A 26044-nucleotide genomic window follows, 5' to 3' on the forward strand; every position below is an offset into this window, starting at 1 on the left:
TATGTCCTCCATTATATTAATATCCAAGCACTTTGCAATTTGAACACACTTTGGTAAAAAAGGGGGGTGTTGTGAAGCAATGGGGAAACTGAGACATGGGAAGACTAAGGCCCAGATCCTCAAAGGTATTTAGGCACCTACCACCCATTGATTTCAAGCAGCAACTCGCCCAAGAGGTCTATGTCCGAAAAAGGAATAGAACCCTGGCCTCCAAAGTCCTGAGTTAGCATCCTAACCATTGTTGTTGTGATGGAGGGACCAACAACTTACATGCAGCAATAAGGCTCCATACATCAGCAGCCGCAGTTGAACCCTAGACTTTAAAGGCTGCCAATACAAACTGATATCATTCGAGCTACAGGAGTAGAGATAAGTAGGGCTGTAAATCTTCTTGCTTCTGATCAGAATGCAACTGGGGTTCAGGAGGAAACTGTCGCTGGGGCACTGGCCAGTGTCAGAGAGGGGATATGATGCCAGATGGGCACACTAGTCTGCTCTGGTTTGACAATTCTGATGTACCTATAGCAATAGCTCCAACCCCACATCATCATTGCTGCAAGCTGCAGCTCTAAGAGCAGCTCCTGCAGCCCCTTTTTCAAATAAGGGCTCACATGCCATCAAGTCAGTGGGAGGGTTTGTTTCATGTGTGACGTGATATTTACACAAGGTTCAGACAGACAGACAAGAAATACAGGGACAATAACATAAGTGCCGGAAAACTTCTGCATTTTTACCTGCTTCCCTCCTGCCCGGGCAAAAATTGGATTAAAGATGAGAGAAGCAAAGCCACACGGGGATGGAGCGCAGAAGGGTTGTAAAGTTACGCTAGTCTTTGGAGAAGGACAATGCAGGTTATTCTCCATATGGAACTCACTCAGGTACAGTCGCTGTTGCCCACTTTCCAGGCATGCGTTAGGCGCTGGTGAGGTTTTATTAATGCAGCGCTTTGGAAAGTAGGGTGGGTTTATGGGTAAGGTGCTAGGTTAAGCTGGGCCATTGGAGAGTTATATTTGCTTCGCAGCTCTGTCACCAACTCCCTCTGTGACCTTGGAGATAGTGTTGCCTAGTGGACCATCTCCACGTTACCTTGTAACCTACATTCATCCGGACATGCTCACTGTATAGTTCTGTAGCTGCTGGAAGTGGGGATTCTATTCCCAGCTCAGCCATTGGCCTGTTGGTGAGTTTGTGCAAGTCACATCACCACCATGTGCCTCAGTTTCCCTGTCTCTAAAATGTAAAATTGTGGCGTGCTTTGAGACGTGTGGATGAAAAGGGATGTACAAGAGCTACAGGTTATCATCTCAGCTTCTCCACATGTATGGTCCTGCATTGTGCAAGTAGCTTGTAATCTCCTCGGGACAGAGACTCTCTCCCAAACTGTGTGTATGAAGAAGGGGAGGTGTCTGTATTGGGAAGAAAATGTAGCTGTGCTGTGTTATTTTCTTCTCCAGACATCCTCCCTGTGCTAAACACCATCAAATGCAGCTTGTAGTGTTTAAAATGTGGCGTGATTTACAAAAGAATGAGTCATTTTGCTCTCCAGATCCATTCACTGCTAAAGGACACAGCACATGCCCTGCAGAATTTGCAAGTGACTTTGTGTTTTCTGAATAAATAAGTTGCATGGTCAAATGGCTTAGGCACTAATGTGAACACAGCACAACTCGGATCAATTTCCAGCTCTGCCACTGACCTGCTGTGTGACCTTGGGCAAGTCCCTGTCCTGCTCTGTGCCTGTTTCCACTCCCACCCTTTGTCTATTTCGATTGCGAGCTCTTTGGGGCAGACTGTCTGCCATTATATATTTGTGCAGCACCTGGCACAACATGGTCCCAATGTCAGTTGGGGTCTGTGCCAAGCCTGGCATAATAGGGACCCAGTTGTGGTCAGGGTCTGCGCAGCATGTGGCAGAACAAGGTCTTCACCCTGATGGGGGTCTGTGCAGCACCCAGCCTAGGAGGGTCCCAATCTCAGTCAGGGTCCATGCAGCACTCACGCAATGGGGGCCTCTAATGATGGCTAGGTTTCTGGGTGCCCAACGTGAGATTCCTTTTGCCTGATTTGGAGAGGTGCTGGGTAGCTACAATTTACTGTGCAAGTCAGTGGGAACTGTTGAGGCACCTAACACACACTGACCGGTGAGTTACATCAGCACCTGTGAAAACCAAGGCCTTGGAGATGTTATACAGGCAGATATTTGAGGCACTTAAATGCAGCCCTTCTGCCAGGTGTTCTTGGCAGCAAAAAGGTCCAAGTTCCATTTGCTAAGGGTTTCTTCTCAAAACTTCAACGGCGCTGCCTCAAGCCTCTCCCCAGAAACCTGGGAAAGCTAAATCTACTCCTCCGAGTGCCCTTGATAGACAATACTTCCTCTAAGCAAGCACTGAGTGCAGGAGTTTAAAACAAAAATGACTTTAATAAGGGACAAAGAATAAACGTGGGAAAGCCAGCAATTAATAAATCAATTATATCTATTAGGTAACTCCATTTTCCCCCATCCCCAGGTGTCTTAGAAATAGTCTGAACCTCCATCCCCTTCTCACAGTTGTGAATGGCTAATGAGACATTCTAGCATTAGGCACTTCCCTCCTCCCCACTTACAGTTTGTTGTCCAGAGTTTGTAGAGCCCAATTTCAGGTAGGTTCATCTCCAGCCACCAAGTGAAGGGCTGCCAGGGTTGATCAGGGGGTTCTACCAACTACCACAGCTGAGGTCATTACAGCTTTGCTGCCAGGTAGGGAGGCCCACACCAGAGATCCTCAGTTAAGATGCTGCTGCTCTCTATGGCTTCAGACTAGCTGCCTTAGCAGCATCCCTGACTCTGTTCCATTCTGAGCCTTCAAAAACAACACAATAGTATAAAAGACCCTTAACACAATTCATTCTACTCAGAAAGCACTTACAGCACAAAGTAAAAACCTACTTCAGCCAGGGCCTCTCATCCAACTGTCCCAGACTGAGCTTGTGGTCAGGGTGACCCCTCCTCCCAGGCACATTTGGTGCAGTTCTCTTGTTCTTTTTCCCCCCAAGAGGGATATGGAAGTTTCATCACCCTCAAACTCAAAACTTACCCAGAATTTTACCAAAATGCCCCAAACTATTACAAAACTGAAATGCAAATGAGGACTGGCCCATTCAGTAGTTTCCCTTTCCTCTCCCATAGATGGCTGCAGAGAGCTCCATCCAGTATGGAGTCCCTGTCCATCTGGCATTCTCAAGCAGCTCTGGGATGCTCTTCTCCCTGTTTGCCAACAGGTGTCAATAGCGAACTCCTTACTCACTAGGGCTTCAGGCCATGGGGCATACATAAAATTTGTAGTCCCTTCTGCAAGTCCCATGCCCTATTGCTAATTTGAATTGCAGTAGTAGCATAGAGGCCACAACTGAGATTAAGACCTCACTGTGCCAGGTGCTACACAGACCCTGACTGAGATTAGGGCCTCATCTGGACAGGCCCTGCAAAGACACATAGCGAGAGACGTCCCTATGCCAAAAAGCTCTCAGTCAAACATACAAAGGACAGGTTATTATCCCCATTTTACAGATGGGGAAACTGAGGCATAGAGCAATGACGTGACTTGTCCATAGTCACACAGGGAGTTTGTGGCACCGCTAGAAACTGAACCAAGTTATTCCGAGTCCTGGTCCAACAGCTTAACCGAAAACTGTCCTTCAACCTGAAAAGCAATGGCCTCTTCTGCAAAGATTGCTACAACAGGCAAACTAACAGGTGGTGGAAGGGAAGCCTTCGCCTATTGACTGTACATTTTGACAAGATACTATCTTTGCTGTCAAAGTAAGAGACAAAGGGGCTTGGAACCTCCATGGCATAGCATGTGTTATGTCCTTTACAGCTACAGCAGGAATCGACAGCCCTATTGACTGCTTAAGGGTCTGACTACTTTTGGGTGGCTCCAGATAAGTATGATTACTATGGCATAGTAATAAAAATAATGCTTTTGAATCTAGCAGACTGAGGTGTTGCAAGACCCAACAGCTGGAGGCTGAAGTCAGCAGCATTCCAACTGTCAATAAGAGGCACATTTTAAACAAGGAAGGTGATTAATGACGGAAGCAAATTCCTAGAGGATGAGATAAATTCTCCATCACTGGAAGGCTTTAAATCAAAGGATGTCTTTCTAAAAGATACACTCTACTTAAACTACACACGTTTGGACTGGGAGCATTGAGGGTGATTTTCTGGCCTGGGTAAAGCTGGCTGGATTTTTTTTTTTTTTCTCCCCAATTTCAAGTCTTTAGAGAAAAATAAAAAAACAAAATAATGCCACCACAGTGCCTTGTGGGAGTTGTAGTTCTGGTGCCACATGCTCCCTTTCTCCTCTGTAGGCCAGGACTCCACTGTGCTGGGCTAAAAGAGTCCCTGCCCCGAACAGCTTACAGTCTAAATAGACAAGAGACACATTTGAAAGATGGGGAAACTGAGGTACAGATTGGTGAAGTACCTTGTTTTAGGTTACACAGAAAGCTGGTGACAGAGCAAGGAGCAAAGAACTCAGGAGTCCTGACTCCCACTGTCTAGTTGATTAAACCCACTTCCCTTCCAGAGCTGGCAATTCAACTAGGAGTCCTGAATCCCAATACCCCCATGATTTAACCACTAGACTCCCCTCCCAGGGCTGGCAATAGAACCCAGGAATCATCGATTTATAGATTAAGGACAGAAGGGACCATTAGATCATTTCATCTGACCTCCTGCATAGCACAGGCCAGAGAATTTCACCCAATTACCCCTGTATTGAGCCCACTCACTTGTGTTTGACTAAATCTTTAAGCATTAACCCACTAATTCCAGACTCTGGGTTCTGACTACCAGCCCCCCCCCCCCCGGCTCAAACCACTAGACCTCACTCCCCACTCAGAGCTGGGAATAGAATCCAGGAGTCCTGACTCCCAACCCCAGTGCCATCCTCCTAGATCCTGCTCAGAGCTGGGAGCAGAACCCAGGAGTGCTGACTCGCAATCCAGTGACATCCCCACTAATCCACAATCATTAGAAAAATCCTGCTCTAGATTTTTTATTTTTTAAATGTGTCCATTGTAAACACGACACTTCCATATCCTGTTGGGAGCAAAAGGCATTTTCTCCTCCCTTAATTACCCCAGAAAAGGGCCATTTTTGCCTTGAGTTAGCCAGCTCATATGTCGAGCACAGAATATCAGCAAAGGCTGTGTAAAAGTGCTCGGGAGGCTGTTCTAAAAAAACAAGCCAGAAAAGCAGATAATGCAGGTTCGTGGAGTCATCTCAAGAGTCAACTGATTTCATATCATCCAGGGTTACAATTAAAAATGTACTCATAAAACACAACCTTGCATTATTTCTAACCCTCCTGTCCTAATACTGCTCAAATAAAGATGCTTTTTGCATAGACGACAGAATACGATTTTAATCCTTCCTTTGAATTTCCTCTAGGAGCTTTCAGCTGAGCAGCTCAAAGCGCTTTACATTAAGATTGTAAATTGTATTACATCTAAAAGGCCTTACTAAGATCGAGAGCTCTCTGTCCCACTGTACCGACCCCGACTGGGACCCCCCTTTTCCCACAGGGCATAGCACTGACCCCAACCGGGCCCCCCGTCCTGCTGGACATTGCACCGACCCCAACCATGATTAGAACCCTGCTGTGCTGGGAGCTGCACAGACCCTGACAGCGACTGGACCCCATTGTGCTGGGAGCTGCATAGACACATTTTAAAACACAGTCTCTGTCCGACAAGCACTTGAAATCGAAATAAACAGATAGACAAAGGGTGGTAAGGGGATATAGAGGCAAAGTGACTTATCCAAGATGACACAGGAGGTCAGTAGTGGAGCAACCCAGGAATTTTATCTCCCAGTCCCCTGGGTCTAACCACTAAACAACATACCCCGCCCAGATTGGGGGTTAGAACCCAGGAGTCTCAGCCCCCTTCTGTTTTAACCATAATGTTGTTATACCACACCCACTGCAGGCATCAATGTCCAAAACACACAGAGAGCACCCACGAAAGGGTCTGAATGATTCATAGATACTAAGGACAGAAGGGACCATTATGATCATCTAATCCGACCTCCTGCACAATGCAGGCCACAGAATCTCACCCACCCACTCCTGCGAAAAACTTCTCACCTATGTCTGAGCTATTGAAGTCCTCAAATCGTGGTTTAAAGACTTCAAGGAGCAGAGAATCCTCCAGCAAGTGACCCGTGCCCCATGCTACAGAGGAAGGCGAAAAACCTCCAGGGCCTCTTCCAATCTGCCCTGGAGGAAAATTCCTTCCCGACCCCAAATATGGCGATCAGCTAAACCCTGAGCATCTGGGCAAGATTCACCAGCCAGATACCCAGGAAAGAATTTCCTGTAGTAACTCAGATCCCACCCCATCTAACATCCCATCACAGGCCATTGGGCCTATTTACTATGAATATTTAAAGATCCAATCTATTCAAAGCAAACCATGCAGCCAATGACAAGCAGCTTCTGTCCGGCGTCTCTTACATTCATTCACACTCACTCCCTTTAATCCTCAGAGAGATTCTTCTTTAAATCACCTTCTTCAAGGAGTGCAGAGAGTGTGATAGTTATTAGCCATGAAGTTGGGTATGGAAGGAAAGATGAGCCCAGATTCCATACCAGAGAAGAATTCCTCCGATTGTAGGAAACACTGGGACAAGGGGCAGCTGAATTTTAGGGGATTAATGGTGATCAACCCCACCAGTAATGTCACTGCTGTGTCCTGGAGAGGAGGTGGCAAATGGTTTTCTGGTCCTGCTAATATTTTTGAGAGTTCAAATTTTTCTCTCATCTCAAATCAGGACAAAAAGGGTCAGAAATCCTGAAAACATTCACAAACCGAACAACCAAACCATTTCTGAGTTTGGGTCTGTGGAAATGTTTTCTTTGGATTTCAACCTTTTCTCTTTCTTAAAAGGTTTTAGGCGTAATGAGCTTAAATTTCTAAACAAGAGGTTGTTTCTAACCGAACCACCTGACATATTCATTTAGAAAAATGGGGACAATTTCAAAAAAAATTTCCTCTACATTTTTTTTGAGTCAGGAAATGTGTCAAAACAGACCTTCTTTCAGCATCAGTGAATGGGCATTTTTTGATGAAAAAATGATTTGTTGAGATTCCGACCAACTCGAACGTCATGTGGCTGTGTACAGCAGGGTGAAGTACCACCTGTTCCCACTGGAGGAGCTGCTCTTAGGGCTGTAGTACTCCTGGCTGGGACCAAGGGAATTCTGGTCCTTCAGCACATGGGTTGCAGGGAGCAGAGGGGAGAGGTATAGAGTAAGAGGTGCAGGCTTCAATGGGGCCATTGCAACTCAGATTGTAGGGCTGTCTGCACATGCTCCCTGAAGTAGGGTGACTGGATAGCAACTGTGAAAAAATGGGACAGGGGGTGGCGGGTAATAGGCATCTATATAAGAAAAAGTCCCAAAAAACAGGACTGTCCCTTTAAAAAAGGGACATCTGGTCACCCTACCCTGAAGCCAGTGCTGGCTTGGGTAATGCAGAGAGTCAGACTAGATGATCAGAATGGCTCCTTCCAGTCTATGAAATTGGAAGAGCAGGTCTGAAAACAGGGTGAGATCTGAGTTTTCACATTCAAGCCCTGTATTAGAGTCAGTCAGTGAGTGCAGAAAGAAAAGAGTCAAATTCCATTGTGGGGCCCTGACTCTGTAGGGGACTTATACAGTCCCCAATACATTAACACCCCTCTTTTTACAAATGGGGAAACTGAGGCACAGGAAAACTAAGGCCAAGATCCTCAAAGGTTTTTAGGCATCTACCTCCCATTGATTTCAAACAGCAACTTGCCCAAGATGTCTATGTCTGAGAAAGGAATAGAGTCCTGGTCTTCAAAGTCCTAAGCATTGGTCCCTCCATCACAACAACAAAAAATTACATGCAGCAATAAGGCTCCATACATCAGCAGCCACAGTTGAACCCTAGACTTTAAAGGCTGCCAATACAAACTATCATTTGAGCTACAGGAGTAGAGATAAGTAGGGCTGTAAATCTTCCTGCTTCTGATCAGAATGCAACTGGGGTTCAGGAGGAAACTGTCGCTGGGGCACTGGCCAGTGTCAGAGAGGGGATATGATGCCAGATGGGCACACTGGTCTGCTCTGGTTTGACAATTCTGATGTACCTATAGCAATAGCCCCAACCCCACATCATCATTGCTGCAAGAGCAACTCCTGCAGCCCCTTTTTCAAATAAGGGCTCACATGCCATCAAGTTAGTGGGAGGGTTTTGTTTGATGTGTGACGTGATATTTACACAAGGTTCAACAGACAGACAAGAAATACAGGGACAATAACATAAGTGCCGGAAAACTTCTGCATTTTTACCTGCTTCCCTCCTGCCCGGGCAAAAATTGGATTAAAGACGAGAGAAGCAAAGCCACACGGGGATGGAGCGCAGAAGGGTTGTAAAGTTACGCTAGTCTTTGGAGAAGGACAATGCAGGTTATTCTCCATATGGAACTCACTCAGGTACAGTCGCTGTTGCCCATTTTCCAGGCATGCGTTAGGCGCTAGTGAGGTTTTATTAATGCAGCGCTTTGGAAAGTAGGGTGGGTTTATGGGTAAGGTGCTAGTTTAAGCTGGGCCACTGGAGAGTTATAATTGCTTCGCAGCTCTGTCACCAACTCCCTCTGTGACCTTGAAGACAGTATGGCTTAGTGCAGTAGTTCTCAACCTTTCCAAACTACTGTATCCTCTTTCAGGAGTCTGATTTGTGTTGCGTACCCCAAGTTGCACCTCACTTAAAAAAGACTTGTTTACAAAATCAGACCTAAAAATACCAAAGTGTCCCAGCACACTGTTACTGAGAAATTGCTTACTCTCTCATTTTTACCATATAATTATAAAATAAATCCATTGGAATATAAATATTGTACTTACCTTTCAGTGTATAGTATATAGAACAGTATAAACAAGTCATTCTCTGTATGAAATTTTAGTTTGTACTGCCTTCACTAGTGCTTTTTATACAGACTGTTGTAAAACTAGGCAACTAACTAGATGAGTTGACATACCCCCTGGAAGACCTCTTGGCAACCCCAGGTTGAGATCCACTGGCCTAGTGGATAGAGTACTGGCCTATCTCCACATTACTTGATAACCTGGAAGGCTGGTGCTCACTGTATAGCTCTGTAGCTGCTGGAAGTGGGGATTCTATTCCTGGCTCAGCCACTGGCCTGTTGGTGAGTTTGTGTGCAAGCCACACCACCACCCTGTGCCTCAGTTTCCCTGTCTGTAAAATGTAAAATTGTGGCATGCTTTGAGATGTGTGGATGAAAAGGGATGTAAAAGAGCTACGGGTTATCATCTCAGCTTCTCCACATGTACAGTCCTGCATTGTGCAAGTAGCTTGTAATCTCCTTGGGACAGAGACTCTCTCCCAAACTGTGTATATGAAGAAGGGGAGGTGTCTGTATTGGGAGGAAAATGTAGCTGTGCTGGGTTGTTTTCCTCTCCAGACATCCTCCCTGTGCTAAACACCATCAAATGCAGCTTGTAGTGTTTAAAATGTGGTGTGATTTACAAAAGAATGAGTCATTTGGCTCCCAGACCCATTCACTGCTAAAGGACACAGCACACGCCCTGCAGAATTTGCAAGTGACTGTGTGTTTTCTAAATAAATAAGCTGCATGGTCAAACGGCTCAGGCACTAATGTGAATGCAGCACAACTCGGTTCAATTCCCAGCTCTGCCACTGACCTGCTGTGTGACCTTGGGCAAGTCCCTGTCCTGCTCTGTGCCTGTTTCCACTCCCACCCTTTGTCTATTTCGATTGCGAGCTCTTTGGGGCAGACTGTCTGCCATTATATATTTGTGCAGCACCTGGCACAACAGGGCCCCAGTTGTGGTCGGGGTCTGTGCAGCATGAGGCAGAACAGGGTCTTCACCCTGATGGGGGTCTGTGCAGCACTCACCCCAGCAGGGTCCCAATCTGAGTTAGGGTCTGTGAAGCACACAGCGCGATACAGGCCTCAATCACAGTCAGCGTTCACGTAGTTCCCAGCTTGTCATAGCCTTAATCTGGGTTAATGTCATAAACGTAACTTTAGTGGAGCTACGCTGATTTACCACAGCTAAAAATCCAGCCTCCAGCCCAGGCCACCAGCAAGCACAGCATTGAAACCAAAACCTAACTGCACAGCTAAGTAAATAACTGTTGTCAATTAGAGGCATATTTGAGCCAATTAAAAGCAATGGGGCCTTGTGCTGTGATAGCAAAGGAGTTTGTCCATATGGCTGATGCTGTCCAGATGACAGAGCTCCGAGCCCTCATTGTGGGTCACCCTTGCCAGTTGGTAATTAGAGTGATGCTTGCTGGCCTTGAGGTAATGATGGAAGCAGTCTGCTCCCTGCCATAGCTTGGCCTGGTCATGTAGGGCAGGGCTTCCGCTTTCAGAGAGTATGGGAGTCAAGCAATATTACAAACTAGACAATGAGAAACTAGTTAGGAGCTAAGCCCAGGGAGGGATGGGAGTCAGGACTGCTGGGTTCTACCCGTAGTTCTGTGAGAGGAATTGAGCGTACCTATTGCAGGTAGTGGGATGAGCAGGTCTCGGCCCATCCAAATCTAAAGAGTTCACGGACACCACCCGTGGAAACTCTGCCCGGAGAACGATCAGACAAGGGACAGGAAATAGTCCCCAGACTGGCAGAGTGCACCCACCCACACACACCATCAAAAACCCTTCCCTGTCAAGCTTCCTCTTCCTGGTTTGGTGGATGGCCACCAGGAGGAGGTTGACAAGGAGGTCTTATGACTTCATGGGGCCACAGACAGGGTGTGTAAGGTCAATAAGTGAGGGGGCAAGTGCAGCCAGACCCTCAGTAAGAGGTTCTGGAAGAGCCAGAGGTTAAAGCAGGGGGGTTGGACTTCAGGACTCCCGGGGTCTAGTCCCAGCCCTGAGAGGGTCTAAGGGTTAGAACACAGGGGTTGGGAGCCAGGGCTACTGGGTTCTATTCCCTAAAGATTTTAAACACCGGGGAGCGATTCCCTTTCTCACGTATACAGACTTGCGCTAGTGCGAGTATAAATAGCAGCATGGCCAAGGCAGCACGGGCAGCAGCAGTGGAGGCATGGCTTAGCTGTGCCAAGTACAAACCCACCGGTTCCAGGCAGGTTTGTACTCAGCACGGCTAAGCCCTGCAGCTACACTGCTATTTATACTCCTGCTTCCTTGATGAGAGCTAGCATAAGTACATGTACACGAGCAGGGGAAATCACAACCCTAGTTTACAGTTAGCCATAGCCTTAAAGAAAGCCAGGAATAGAGGAAGTCACCTCTTCTTGGGCACAGTGCTGGCGGGAGGAGCTCCGGGTGGGATTTCTGAGGAAGGAAATTGCACATGGTGCATATGTTCCACATGCTGCCAAGGAAATGGACCTTTGTTTAAATTTCTGCAAATAAACAGATTACACTAAGGATTTATTTTCTTCCAAACAGAATCATACCCAATTTCAACCAATGGGGAAGCAATAACAACGGGGTGGCAGATTTTTACTGAGAGGCTTAAAAGCAAAGTGCCTCTAAAACACAGGCAGATTTAACAAGTGGAGCCTATGTGTGGTGCCTACATTCAATTTTCTTACTGTGCCACCACGTGATCTGATTTTAAAGGGACATGACTTGCAGGACATCCTCCGGGAAGAAAGGAGAAAAGTTCTGACACTTCTCCAACAGTCTCCTCTGCACCCTTCCAATCAGAAGTTGTCCTGAGCTGTGAAAAACACACCTGATCAACCCCATCCCTTGAATTACAGGGCAGTAATAGAGCCAGGGAAACAAGGGGCTGAGGGTTACGTTCACAAGGAAAATCAAACGCTGATGAACTGGCACTAGCAGGGACCTGTGCAAGGGAGGAATTGGGATCTTCACTCGCAAAGCCTGAGGGGATTAAATTGTTCACATAAAAGCATGTAGCAACTGGATCTGAGGTGTTTATATGGCTCCCACCACAATAGTATCTGAGCCCCTCACTATCTTTAACGTGACAAAACCCCTCAGAGACAGGGCAGTGCTATTATCCTCAATTTACAGAGGTGGAAACTGAGGCACAGAGCAGCTAAATGATTTGCCCAAGGTCTCCCTAGACTCCCCGGGCAGCCAGCTGAGGATCTGCCCCCCAGCCCCACCCCAATCTGTGGATCTCAAGGCAGGTATTTCAGTATCATTAGCCCAAATCTTTCCAACATTTTTACCACTCTAACTAGGGGGGTGTTGTGAGATTTTAAAAAACCCAGTATAATTAAAGGAGCATGCCTGAGTGTGTAAACAAAGCATTCTGAACCCTTTAAAGTTTGCCAAGGAGGAGCAAGGGGAGGAGAAAAAACAGTTTCTGGTGCATGGGAAAAGAGACGACTCTGGGGTTTTGCATCTTGCTTTTTACTTCTGCAGCACCACGCAGACTCAACCTCCCACTTCAATTATTCATGTACCATTCACTTCCCATCACTGTTGCTTGGGTTGCCAGAACCCAACAGTCACTCGTGAGCTGTAACAGGTAAAGAAAAGAAGCCCACTCTTCCCTTTCAAACCAACCAGAAGCAGGAAGTCTTTGGCAGGTGCAGGGGGATGACGGGGGACAAGATGGAATCAGTGGGACGTTAGCGTGTAGCAAGATTCATGCCGGGAGCCATTGCTCAACCAAGCTGCACCCTGGGGCAGGGACTATATTTTTGTTCTGTCTTTGTACAGTGCCTAGCACAATGGGGTCCAACTCCAGGCCCATGACTGGGGCTCCTAAGTGCTACTACAATTCCACAGAGCAGTGAGGTTTTGAAACGGCCTCCCAGTAAGAGGAGTGGGAGGCAAACCACCTTCCTTCTGGGATTCTGTAACAGGGTTGCCTACAATAGCAGGGACTGGACTCAGTGATCCAGGAGGTGCCCTACAGTCCTATGTTCCTAACACAAATAATAAAAGTTAATAGCAGTAACTGATGGGCTAAATAGAGCTGGTCAAAAAAAATTTCATCAAGACGTTTGTTTGGACAAAAATGGCTCTTTAAACAAAATATACATTTTCATTGTGCTGGAATTTTTCCTTTTTATTTAGAATGAAAACATTGCAAAAAGCAAATGTTTCTAATTTTTGTTTTGTTTCAATGGTGGGGGGCAGCGGAGCCAACCACTCACTTTAAAAATAATTCTCCACTGGAAAAAGAGGAGGAGGGGAACAGTAAGAGAAAATAGGTTTCTCCCCTCCCACACTGAAACCAATTTCTCCAAGTCTCTTCTTGTTACTCATCCCTGAAGCCCTCCCATTATTTTCACTATATCTTTTGGGTGGCCAGAGAGACAGAAATCTTAAGGCCAAAGGAGACCATTTCTGCTGTATCATTTCTGAGATGAGGATGACCAATGAGTTTAGGTCAGAAGGGACCAGTGTGATCATCTAGTATAACACTGCCCTAAGAATTCCATCCAGTGACTTCTACACTGAGGCCTGGCCCAGAAAAACACTCTGATTACTGTGTTATCGCTACCCCCATCCTCTCCTGGAGCCAGGCTGTGCATGAAGCAGAGACTGAAATAGCATGAGACAGCTATGGATTCCCAGTCACCAGTCCAGATTTCATTTAGCTAAAACCTCATCTAATAATACAAAAACCTCCACAAGGTTAGGAAATGAATGATTGATCTGTCATCTGGGGGCTTTGTCTTCCCCCCCGCCCCCGCCCCGCGTCTTGAAACTGCAGTCTAGATTGGTAGGACTGATTGGAGGAGCTGACAGAGACAGCACTAGACAGCTGTCTACTCCTCAGGGGAAAACACACACTTTAACTTTTACCCACCCCTGTGTACAAAATGGGCCAGATCCCCAGCTAGTGTAAATCCTCAGCTGGTGCAAATCACTACATTGGCTTCCATAGTGTGATGCTGATTGAAACAGCTGAGGGTCTAAAAATTTGTTTTATCCCCACTTGGTTCACAGAAGATGTATGTAGTGTATTAATGTGTGAAGCTCACCCCTGTACAAAGACCCAACAAAGACTCTCTGACCTTAAATGGTGCAAAGGCTTTGTGCTCTACACAGGAGTGAATATCACCTAGAGCTGGCTGGCCCTTAAGATTTACTGGGGCTCAGCCGCACCAACCGCCTTGCTACTAGCAGTATCACCAACCTCAAGAGATCAAAAATAATTATTTGAACCCAGAAAAATCAAGATCAGCCTAGAAAATGAGATTTTTTTTTTTTTTTTTTTTAAAAGACTCTATTGTAGGTTTTGGTCTGTCTTTTGATGTTTGAACTCCCCTGCCCATGCTGGCTGGGGGGGAGGGAGGAGACATGACCATTAGAGTTGCCAGCTCTGACAAGCTATTCAGTGAGATTTCCCCCCCCCCCCCCACATGACGTAATGTCATTTTCTTAAAATATCCTATTAAAATCTCCTGGATTGCTTTCAATAGTCAGCAGAAGAGCGATGCCGAGTCTGGGAGACTCCAGGCCAATCCTGGAGGGTTGGCAACCTTAATGACAATTAGTGCTGCCCACTCCCCAGAATTTATTGGGGAAGGTCACTTTGGCCTCTGCTGCAGGAGCTCCCAGCCCCCCCCCTTCACCCATCCCTTGTCCAGCAATTAATTTTGCTCCCCCCAAACCGTCCATTGAGCTCCCCAGCCCCTCTCTCAGTTCAGCTCCGCTCAGTTCACCTCCCAGCCTCACTTCTGTTCCTCCTGAGGCTCTTCACCCCCCCTCTCCTAGCTGGGGGGGCTGAGTGGGGTCCTCCCTACCCCGTCCCAGCTGGGGGCAGCTCCAGGGGCTCTTTAATCCCCTATGGCCCTTCCCAGGCTGGGTGCTGCAGGCCGAGAGGGGAGGGGCAAGGAACAGAATCACCATCCTGTCCAGATTACTTACAGGAGCGGGGGGAAGCAGAGCTGTCCTGAGCTGCTGGGCTCTTTAGCTCCCTCCTCCCGTCCTGTGCGTATGGCTTTGGGTTGCTGGGGGGTCTTGGGGAGGGGGAGGCAGAGGGAGAGGGGAAGAGAATTCTGCCTGCAGCAGCAGCTCTATTTGGTTGGTCTGCTCCAGGAGGCAGACAAATGGGGCATATAGCCAATTAGGGGGCTCAAATTCACTAGAAAGCTGGCGCTTCTCACTTCATGGCATGACTGGCTCCAGCCCCAGCCAAAATCCTGTCTCTTGATAAAGAAATCTTAGAAGTGGGCAACACTCAAGAAACTTGAGTCATGTGGTTGATGTGCTGCAGGGTGTAGTACTGCCTGCTGCCACTGGGGGAGCTGGAGATGCTTAAAACCTTCACCAGAGCAGCCTCCAAAGATTCAAGAAACAGCCTGGAGTAAACAGGTTGCTTGTTTAAGCTTGGTTTGAAAAGCAGCATGGCCTTCTACATCTTTTCCAAAACTAGAGCCCTTGAGCTAAGACACTCCATAAACCAGCAGCAGTATAGGGTGTAAGACGATGCTAATCATCATAGTAGATTTACTTGGACTGGAAGCTCTTTGAGGCAGGGAGCTTTCATCTCTTTGTTCTGCATGTTCGGCCCACAGGACGGATCTGGCTTGTCAGGACTTTGGATCTGGCCCGCAGCATTGCCACCCCCATAGCACTGCGGGGCTAAGGCAGGCTCCCTGCCTACCCTGGCCCTGTGCTGCTCCTGGAAGCGGCCAGCACCACGTCCCTGCAGCCCCTGACGGAGGGAGGGGAAGAGGCTCTGCATGCTGCCCTCGCCTGCAGGCACCACCCCCCGCAGCTCCCATTGGCCGGGAATGGGGAACCGTGGCCAATGGGAATTCGAGGGAGGTACCCGCAGGCATAGCGCCAGCTGCTTCTGGGAGCAGCGTGGGGCCAGAGCAGGCAGGGAGCCTGTCTTAGCCCCGCTGTATGCCACTGCCACCCTAGAGCCACTCAAGGCAAAGGCACCGGGCCAGAGCCCACACCCCGAACCCCTCCTGCACCCCAACCCCCTGCCCGGAGCCTCCTCCCACACTCTGCACCCCTCCTGCACTCCAACCCCCTTCCCTAAGCCCCCTGCTGCACCCCTCCTGCTCCCCAACCCCTTGCCCTGAGCCCCTTCCTGCACAATGCACCCCATTCCACACCCGGCACTCCCTCCCGCACCCCAACCTCCTGCCCCAGCCCTACATTCATGGCCCCGCCTGCAGTTTCCCCACCCAGATGTGGGCCTCGGGCCAAAAAGTTTGCCCACCCCTGACCTAAAGCAATGGGATCCTGGTCCACGACCAGGACTCCTGGGTGCTATGACAGTACAGATAACAACATTACACACACCTGCACAGTTGAACTGCTCCGATTCCATCCATTTATACGGCACGCATAAGGTAGTTCACTAGAATACTTAGCAATGGCCCAGACATGAGAGGCAGCCTGACCTAGCAGCTACAGCTAGATTTCAGTAGACCTGGGTTCTATGCCCAGCTCTTTCACTGACCAGCTGTATGACCCCCAGCTAGTCCCTTCCCCTCCCTGTACCTCCGTTTTCCCTCCCAACCTTTATCTGTTTAATTATGAGCCCTTTGGTGCAGGGACTGTCTCTCACTGTGTGCCTGTGCAGCAACTAACACAACAGGATCCTGATCAGATGGGGCGAGTAGAAGCTGCTGTGATACAGAAAATATTATGTGGAGAGGGATGCCGTCCAATTCTCAAAAATAAGATTAGGTTAAAATAAAATTAGGGTTTTTTTGAAATTGAGGATTATAAAATTAGATAAAACAAATAAAACTAGATTAGATAATGAGAATTTAGCTAGATTCATTATTATTAAACTTAGACATACTAAATAAGACTAGAAAAATGTTGGAGAGACAAGGTGGGTGAAGTAACATCTATTACTGGACCAACTTTTGTTGGTGAAAGAAATAAGCTTCCAAGCTTCACCGAGCTCTTCTTCACGTGAAAGCTCAAGAGCTTGTCTCTTTCACCAACAGATGTTGATTCAATAAAAGATATTATCTCACTCATCGCCCACCTTGTCTTTCATATCCCGAGACCAATATGGCTACAACACCGCAAACAAAATAGAAAAATTTGTTATTTTTTTTTTATTGGGAGGTCTGTTTCTCTTTCTATTCCTGGAAGTGTGTGCAATAGAGGGAGTCAGCAACCTTTTTTCCCCCAATCAAAAATTACTTTTCGAATAAAACACATTTTCTCATTTTTGGTTTGCTCAAAATTATCCTGTCTCCCGCCCCCAACAACAAAACAAAATGAAAACAGAAAAATTTTCATTAAAATATTAGTTTTCTACAAATGAAAATTTTGTAAGGAAGACCAAAAACATTTGGTTTCCAATATTTAATTGGGAAAAGAAAAAAAATAACTTTCCTCTAACTTTTGAAGGGGAAAAGTGATTTTTTTAAAAAAAAATTTCTGGTGAAAAATTAGTATTTTTCAGCCAGCCCTGGGGCACAAAACATGTTAATAAAAATATCTAGTTCTTCCATAGCACTTTCCAGCCATAGATCTCAAAGCACTTTACAAAGGAGGTCAGTATCATTATCTGCATTTTATAGATTGGGAAACTGAAGCACAGAGTAGGGAAGTGACTTGTCCATGGTCACCCAGCAACCCAGTGGCAGAGCTGGCAACTGAACCTGGGGCTCCCAAGTCCCAACCCAGTGCCCTATTGGTGTGGCTCTTTGTCTTTCCCAAGTGTTCCATGCCATATATAGCTATTTGTAAACCTATGATTGCCCCCTGACCAAACAGACTTTTCAAGGGTTACATGATCTTCGCTTTAATTCCTTCCTAGGACTGAGCTGTGGTTTCCTTTGCAGAGCTGAGAACCTTTTCACTGTCGTGCCTCCTTCCACGTTCCACAGCTTTCTCTTCTGTTAACTATCACTCAGGATCAGAAACAAGGACAAGAAACAGGTTTCTCTCTTTCTTAGGAATCCCGGTTACTAAACGTGCCAAGAATTCATCAGTTATTTCCAGGCATCTGGTATTTGGTTGCATGGAGGGGTGTGTCTCCCCATGATATTTGCATTGCCCTCTGTTTGCGCAACTCCACCTCGTATGCATTGGTCCCATTTCCCCAGCCTGAATTGGGCATTACTCACACAGAAGCTGAACAACTTCACAGATCAGCTCCGGTGAGTATATTTTGCTCCTGCTGCTGCTGCTATGCAGTAAACTCTGAGCCACTGGCAGATCTTAGAGAAACAATGGGCACGGAGTGGAGGGATTTGTGGTGTTAATGCCCTGAACTGTGTGATTCAGTAGGTCTGGGTTCAATTGCCAGCTGTGCTTCAGACTCATTGTGTGACCTAGGGCAAGTCAGTGCTGTCTACCTCAGTTTCCCCCTCTGTATAACAGGGTTAATAACCCTTGGTCTATCCAGAATGCAAGCACTCTTGCTATGTGGCTGTACTGGGCCCCGATTTTGGTGGGAGCTCCCAGTTGCTACCATAGCACATATAATAACAAGGAGGAGCAGTGGCAAGTATATTTCACTTGTGTCCTTCAAAAGCTGGACCATGTTAAGGCAGATTCTTCCCAAGGATCTTTGTTTTATTCCAGACAGGAATCTTAGTTGGCCAGCCATTAAGAGTTCATTTTACTCTCTTCCTTCTGGTGTTTTGGCCAAGATGGTTTTAAAAAGTGACAGTTGATTTCAGGTGCCATTTTTTGGGGAGGGAGGCTGTCCAACTTCAGACACCTCAAATGGGCCTGATTTTCAAAGGGCAGGTAGCTGATGCTCTGAAGGTGTCTCAAACTGTACCTTGTAAGTGGCTGGTCTGTCTCCCCAGCCCAGGATTAATGCCATACCTAGGATCTGTTCAGGGCCTTTCATCAAGCCACCATTTATTAATTGCAGTGACCTTTAGCAAACCCCAAAATAAATAGTTCAGCATAGAAACCACCTCTTTCCCCCTGAGCCAGGGTTTTCTACAAAGGTCTATATGTCACACGTTCCTACTCTACCGGCCACTTACCTGAGAGTAACCCTGCTCCCTGTCACCTTAACCCAGCAGTTTCCTGCCAGATCCTCTCTGCTTCTGCCAGCTCTCACCACACCCGAGCCATTTGCTGGCTTTTATAATCACCTGACCCCTTTCCAGCCGGGTCTGATCAACCCAAACACCTGTTCTTAAAGGCACTCTGCCTTAGAACAGAGGTGGATGATCCCAATCCCCCTGACCTATAAAAGGGTAGGACCCCCCCATTACACACATTGAAAAAACAATGCATTCAAAATCATTAGTCACTTTCAAAACTTTTGGACTGTGTTTGTCCTGGGCTCTTGACAGTTCTAGACACTAGTGATCAGGGCAACAGGCATTTTCTCCTACCAGTGTAGCAGGAGAGCTTGATTTGCTATTGTTCAAATTCCACTGCTACCCAGCTTTCTGGGGGCTCATTCTGTGCCACTGGGAAAGCACCTAGCTACATCCTTGTCAACTGCAATAAGGCAAAAGTACCTCATAATAGCCTAATTAGGTGGAGGCAGCTTGGAATCGTATGCAACAAGCCAACAGATCACCTAGCTCAGAGGATGTGGAACTGCAACCATATGGACTGGACCACAAAAGACAAAGGTTGGATGCAACAAGGACAGAGGTTGTTGCATGAGGTTGCAGCACTGGTAGATTAGGGTAGATTCCTCCCCCTACCCTCTGTGGAGCTCCACTACACTAAGCCCCTGTAAACGTTTGCTTGGAGCAAAAATTGAACCTGTACCTTTTACTAGAGAGAGCACAGCTGTACACTTGGGTCCTTAACCTATAGGGTTAAGGACCCAAACCTGCATCATTGAAATAAACAGGAATTGTGATATTGTCTTGAGTGAAAACAAGGTCATGGTCTAAATGTAACTATTTGAGGGTTAACCTAGCAGTGTCGGAGAGCTGTGAAAAGGTAACTACTTTTCATTGATACAGGTGGCCTCCAAAATGTGACGTCTTAGATGTGTCAGTGCCCCACAACTGTGGTAACATAACTGGACTGGAGAAGGGACATGAAGTTTCAAAGAAACAATCTTGATAGCAAGGTGAGTATCCTGTGATCTCCTTTGCCACTCCAGGCAGTGGGCTCCAGGGTCCCCAAGATCCAACCTTCCCATTGGCTTCCTCTTCTTATCGTTTGTATGGTAGCGTGTAGGGCACTACCTAACCCCGACCGAGATCAGGGCCCCCATCATGCCAAGCACTGCACAGACACAAAGTAAGAGATGGTCTCTGCACCAAAAAGCTCACTATCTAAAACTCTAAATAGATAAAGGTGAGAACTGAAACAGGCACAGGAAGGGGAAATGACTAGACCAAGATTAATGGCAGAGTCGGAAATTGAACCCAGGTGTCCCGAGCCCCAGCCCAGTGTCCTATCCATTAAACAAAACTGCTTTTCTGCACAGGATGTGATTTATCCAAGGTCACAGAGCAACCAAGCCAGGAATGAACCCAGATCTCCTACCTCAGTGCTCTCATTACCCAGCACTGGGTGGGAAATTTCATGTCAAGTTGAACTAAAACTGAAATCTTTTCAACATTTCTGGCAAACCAAAAAATTAAAAAATAAATGTTTTGGGTCAATGTTTTGTTTCAATTTGAATCATTTAACATTTTTGAAATTTTTTAAATAATTGAAGGAAATTTCTGAATAAAAATTGTTTCAAACCAAAAAATTGAAATGTTTCATTTACAAAATGGCAAAATGAAACATTACGATTGGGGGAGATGGGGGCTGAGGGTTTTATTAAATGAATAATTCATCAAAACCAATATGAATTTGCAAAACATCTCAGTGTTGCCAAATCTGCATTTTTCAAGGAAAGAAATGTTGTCTGAAAAATTTCACCCAGCTCTAAATCTGACCCTTCTCCCAGCTCAGCCAAGTCTCTTTCCTCATTCCAGGAGGTGTCCTCAGACTGAAGACCCCTGCTCATCTTTCCTCTCCTGGCCAAAGGGGCTTTAAATTGGAGCAGTGGGAACCCAATGTCATCCCAGTACGCTATTCTGGGAGAGGTGAGACCCCACCCCAGCACCATGAACCTTTCTAATGTCCCACCAGCCCTCAATGGCTCCCAGGGAGGCCCCTCGCCTACCCTGTATGGGGGCCATTCTTTGTGGCAGGTGGTGTTGATTGTGCTGATGACTGGGATCCTCTCACTGGTCACACTGGTGGGCAACCTGCTTGTGATGGTCTCCTTCAAAGTCAACAGCGAATTGAAGACAGTCAACAACTACTTCCTACTCAGCCTGGCCTGTGCTGACCTCATCATTGGAGCAGTGTCTATGAACCTCTACACCACCTACATCATCATGGGCCACTGGGCCCTTGGCAACGTGGCCTGCGACCTCTGGCTGGCCCTTGACTATGTAGCCAGCAATGCTTCAGTCATGAACCTCCTGATCATCAGCTTTGACCGCTACTTCTCCATCACACGGCCCTTGACCTACCGGGCCAAGAGGACGCCAAAGAGGGCGGCCATCATGATCGGCTTAGCTTGGGCCATCTCCTTCATCCTTTGGGCACCTGCCATCTTGTTCTGGCAGTACTTTGTTGGGGAGCGGACAGTGCCCTCAGGAAACTGCCATCTCCAGTTCCTCTCTCAGCCTATCATTACTTTTGGCACGGCCATTGCAGCCTTCTACCTGCCGGTCACCATCATGATCATTCTCTACTGGAGGATCTACCGGGAGACTGAGAACAGGGCCAGGGAACTGGCTTGCCTGCAAGGCTCAGAGAGCAAAAGCATTGTCAGGCCAATCCCCAACAACAGGCCTAAAGGAGGTGGTGAAGGCAGCAACAGCAACAGTAACTCAGAGCGGTTGGAACCCATCAAGGTTTCTTCTGCTGTGGCAAAAACCCACACAAAGGCCTACTGCTTTCCCAGTTGGAGGAAGGCCAGGCTATATGTGGAGCAGAGCAGCAACGGGAGCTGGATCAATACAGAGGAGGAGGAAGAGGAGGACGGCTCCCCTGATTCCTTGACATCATCTGAGGGAGAGGAGCAGCACTTTGAGGTTCAGAGTGTCTGCTCGGTGGTGATCCGGCTGCCTATGATTGGCAGTGTAACGCAGCCCCCGCTGCCAACAGAGAAGCCAACCCGGGGCCGGGAGAAGCTGGCTGGAGGGCCATGGGCAGGAGGGAATGGCTTGTGCAGGATCCTAGCCCAGTCTCCTGCTGCCACTGAGTCCCCCAACATGGCCAAGAAGCCGTCAAACAAAAAGATATCACCAATTAAGGAGAAGGGGGTGTTGACTGCCAAAAGCCATCTGCGGAAGAGGAGCAAACAGCTCTCCCAGCAGAAGACCCTCTCCCTGATCAAAGAGAAGAAAGCAGCCCGAACGCTGAGTGCCATCCTGCTGGCCTTCATCCTCACATGGACACCCTATAACATCATGGTGCTGGTGTCCACCTTCTGCCAGGACTGTGTTCCTAAGAGCCTCTGGAAACTGGGCTACTGGCTTTGCTATGTCAACAGCACTGTCAATCCCATGTGCTATGCCCTGTGCAATAAGTCTTTTCGCAATACATTTAAGATGCTGCTGCTGTGCCGCTGGGACAAGAGGAAGTGGAAGAAGATGCCCAAGCACGTGGTGGCCTTCCACAGGGCTCCAGCACACTGAGCAGGCGTGGGGTGAATTCCAGAATGGTGAGCCAGGCACGGCCAGTGGAGGGAGCCAAATGCGGCAGCGGGGGAGGAGTGGGAATTAGCTTCTAAGGTGGGAAGTGGAGAGTGAATCAGACCATGAATTGTTGAGACTGTATGGCAGAGGTTCTCAAACTGTGGGGCGTGCTCTCCAGGGGGATACGGAGAAATGATTGGGGGGGCAGCCCCCACAAGGGGGTGGGGAGGAAACGCCACCCAGCCTTGCTCTGCTCTGGCCCTGCCCCCAGCCGGAGCCTTGGCTCCCGGCCCCAAGCCACCCCTAGTCGCCCCTGACTGGCCTGGACACGGCTCCATTCCCAGCCCCACTCCCATCCCCGTGCCCAGCTGCGGCCCCAGCCTTAGCTCCCTCACCGTGGTCTGCGTTCCCTCCCCCCCCGACACACAGCTGCAGCCCCACTCCCAGCCCCAGGAGGGAGGATACGGACAGGAGTAAGGGTGGGGGGGACATGATTCTGAAAAGTTTGGGGACCACTGCTGTAGGGTATCCCTGTGTCATCAGTTGCAGCTAAGGTCAGCCCTATTAGAGAACATGGAGGGGGACAATTCTGCTCTTGCAACCATGCATGCACCTTGCAGTAAACTTCATCAGTCTAAGTGCCTAAATGGAGAACAGAAATTTGATAATAGAGCGCTCTTCAGTCTAGCAGACAATTAGGATCTTAGTAAAAATCATGCCTCATAGTGGAAGATTCAGAGAACTCAGTCTATTTAGTTTATCTAAGAGAAGGTTAAGGGGTCTATAAGTATCTGCCTGGGGAAGAAGAGCTCTGTGTAAGCTTGAAAGCTTGTCTCTCTCACCACCAGAAGTTGGTCCAATAAAAGATATTACCTCCCCCAACTTGTCTCTCTACATGGGGAAGAGAAATTTGATAATGGAGGGCTCATCGAACTAGCCAAGGTCTAACAAGAACCAATGACTGCAAGCTAAAGCTAGATAAATTCAGACAAGAAATAAAGTGCCTGTTTTTAACAGTGAGGGGAATTAACCATTGGAACAACTTACCAAAGGCTGTGGTGGGTTTTCCATTGCTGGCAATTTTTAAATCAAGACTGGACAGTTTTCTAAAACATCTGTTCTAGTCCAAAAAGGCATTATTATCCAGGGATGTCCTATGGCCTGTATCATACAGCCCGTCAGATTAGATGATCACAGTGGTCCCTTTTGGCCTCATAATCTATGAATATAAGAGTGGGGACTCCACTGCCTCCTGCTGAAGGATGAATGGACTTGGTGGAAGTAGCATGGATGGTGGGTGGGACAATGCAGATCCTAGGCACCACTGAGTGCAATCTGGCCCTGGGAACTCATCGTGTGAAAATAATTAATACACTAGACCAAAGCTTTTCCTAAGAGGACTCTATGCCAGCTCTAGGAGTGGGAGCTGGTGGTTAGAACAGGAGGAAATTGGGAGTCAAAGACTTGTGGGTTTTATTCCCAGCTCTGGGAAGAGAGTGGGATCTAGTGGTTACAACAGTTAGTACTAGGGCCAGGACTCTTGAATTCTATTCCCACCTCAGGGAGGGCTGTATTGCCGCTGGAAGCCGAGGTGCCAGCAGCTCTTATCAAGATATAACAAGCAAATGTATTACAAGTGTCTCAATTTGCGGTTCCTTGCCTTTTCCCCCTAGATTAAATCCCTGGGCTGGGATGAAGACTGTCAGGCAAACTGCACTGCAGCAGAAGAATGGGACCTGGCTGTGATGCCAGAGGGAGAATTCCTCCGAGACAGTCATGAACCCAGCCTTTGGGGTCTGGGTGAGGATACAGCTGGCAGGTTCCGGAACACCATGCCACCGTTTATTATTGTAATCTTGAACTCATTGTCAGATAGTGGCCTTCCTTAAAACCTTGATGAATGTGGATGTATCAAAAGGAAAACAAATGGACAAAGCTGGTGCATTTAGTGCTCTGTGCTTGAGAGAAACTGATTTAAAACCTGGTTTAAAATCTAAGCCACAGGGCCACTGAAACCAGCAATTCATGGTTGTGACATGACCTCTTGGGATTTTCAGCTCTTTCCAGTCTTGATGCTTTGACTAAGAGGACACTTGACCTTCCATCCATTCAGCCACAGAGACAACCACAGTCTAGCCATCCTACTGCTTAGACCAGGAAAATGGGAGTCAGGACTCCTGGCTCTTCATGAGTATGTCTAGTGGTTAGAGTCAGAGACTGGGCTGGGAGGAGAGAGGGTGTCTAGCGCTTAGAGCAAGGACAGGGGGAAGACTCCTGCATTCCAGCCCCAGTTCTGGGAGGTCAGTGGCGTTTAGTGATTAGGGCAGAAGAGAATGGTAGACAAGACTCCTGAGTTCTTCTGTTTCCCGGCTCAGAGTCAGAGACTGGGAATCAGATCTGTAGGGTGGGGAGGTCTAATGGGTTAGAGCAGGGTGGCAGTGGGAGCCAGGACTCCTGGATTCTATTTCCAGCTCTGGGAGCGGCGTGGTGTCTAGTTCTGCAGAAAAGGATCTGGGCATTACAGCGGACGAGAAGCTGGATATGAGCAGTGTGCCCTTGTTGCCAAGAAGGCAAATGGCATATTAGGGTGTATTAGTAGGAGCATTGCCAGCAGATTGAGGGAAGCGATTATTCCCCTCTATTCAGGACTGGTGAGGCCACACCTGAAGTATTGTGTCCAGTTTGGGTCCCCACACTACAGAAGGGATGTGGACAAATTGAAGAGAGTCCAGTGGAGGGCAAAGAAAATGATTAGGGGGCTAGGGCACATGACTTACAAGGAGACGCTGAGGGAACTGGGGTAATTTAGTCTGCAGAAGATAAGACTGAGGGGGGATTTGATAGGAGCCTTCAACTACCTGAAGGGGGGTTCCAAAGAGGATGGAGCTCGGCTGTTCTTGGTGGTGGCAGATGACAGAACAAGAAGCAATGGTCTCAAGTTGCAGTGGGGGAGGTCTAGGTTGGATATTAGGAAACACTAGTTCACTAGGAGGGTGGTGAAGCACTAGAAATGGGTTACCTAGGGAGGTGGTAGAATCTCCATCTTTAGAGGTTTTTAAGGCCCAGCTTGACAAAGCCCTGGCTGGGATGATTTAGTTGGGGTTGGTCCTGCTTTGAGCAGGGGATTAGAAATGACCTCCTGAGGTCTCTTCCAACCCTAATATTCTATGATTCTAGTGACTAAAGGTGGGGGTGTCTGGGCTCTGGAGTTCCATTCTCAGAGCTTGTGACCTTGAGCAATCATGGGTGGTGAAGCTCCATTGGTTGAGTTTTAGAAAACACTTTGTAATCTGGTGCTAGTGAGGTGCCGAGTATCATTGCATTGCACTGAGAAAGATGAAAACTGAAGGTGACATGGGGAAAGATGACATCTGGAGTGGGGAAAGACAGTAAGCACAGTTGCACCTCCATCCTTCCCATCAGGGTCTTAAAGTGTCCCATTCAACCACATGGA

General features: G+C 47.6%; 1 protein-coding gene across 1 annotated transcript; it reads left to right on the forward strand.

Moving 5' to 3' along the window:
• Positions 1 to 19989: 19989 nt before the first annotated feature.
• On the forward strand, positions 19990 to 26044 carry CHRM1 (cholinergic receptor muscarinic 1). The gene is made up of 3 exons (XM_074957934.1): positions 19990 to 20009; positions 20872 to 22616; positions 24264 to 26044. Exon 2 carries the CDS (start codon positions 20953 to 20955, stop codon positions 22588 to 22590), a length of 1638 nt encoding a protein of 545 aa, XP_074814035.1. The 5' UTR covers positions 19990 to 20009; positions 20872 to 20952; the 3' UTR covers positions 22591 to 22616; positions 24264 to 26044.

Source organism: Natator depressus, chromosome 7 (assembly GCF_965152275.1).
Source record: "Natator depressus isolate rNatDep1 chromosome 7, rNatDep2.hap1, whole genome shotgun sequence".
NCBI lineage: Eukaryota > Metazoa > Chordata > Testudines > Cheloniidae > Natator > Natator depressus.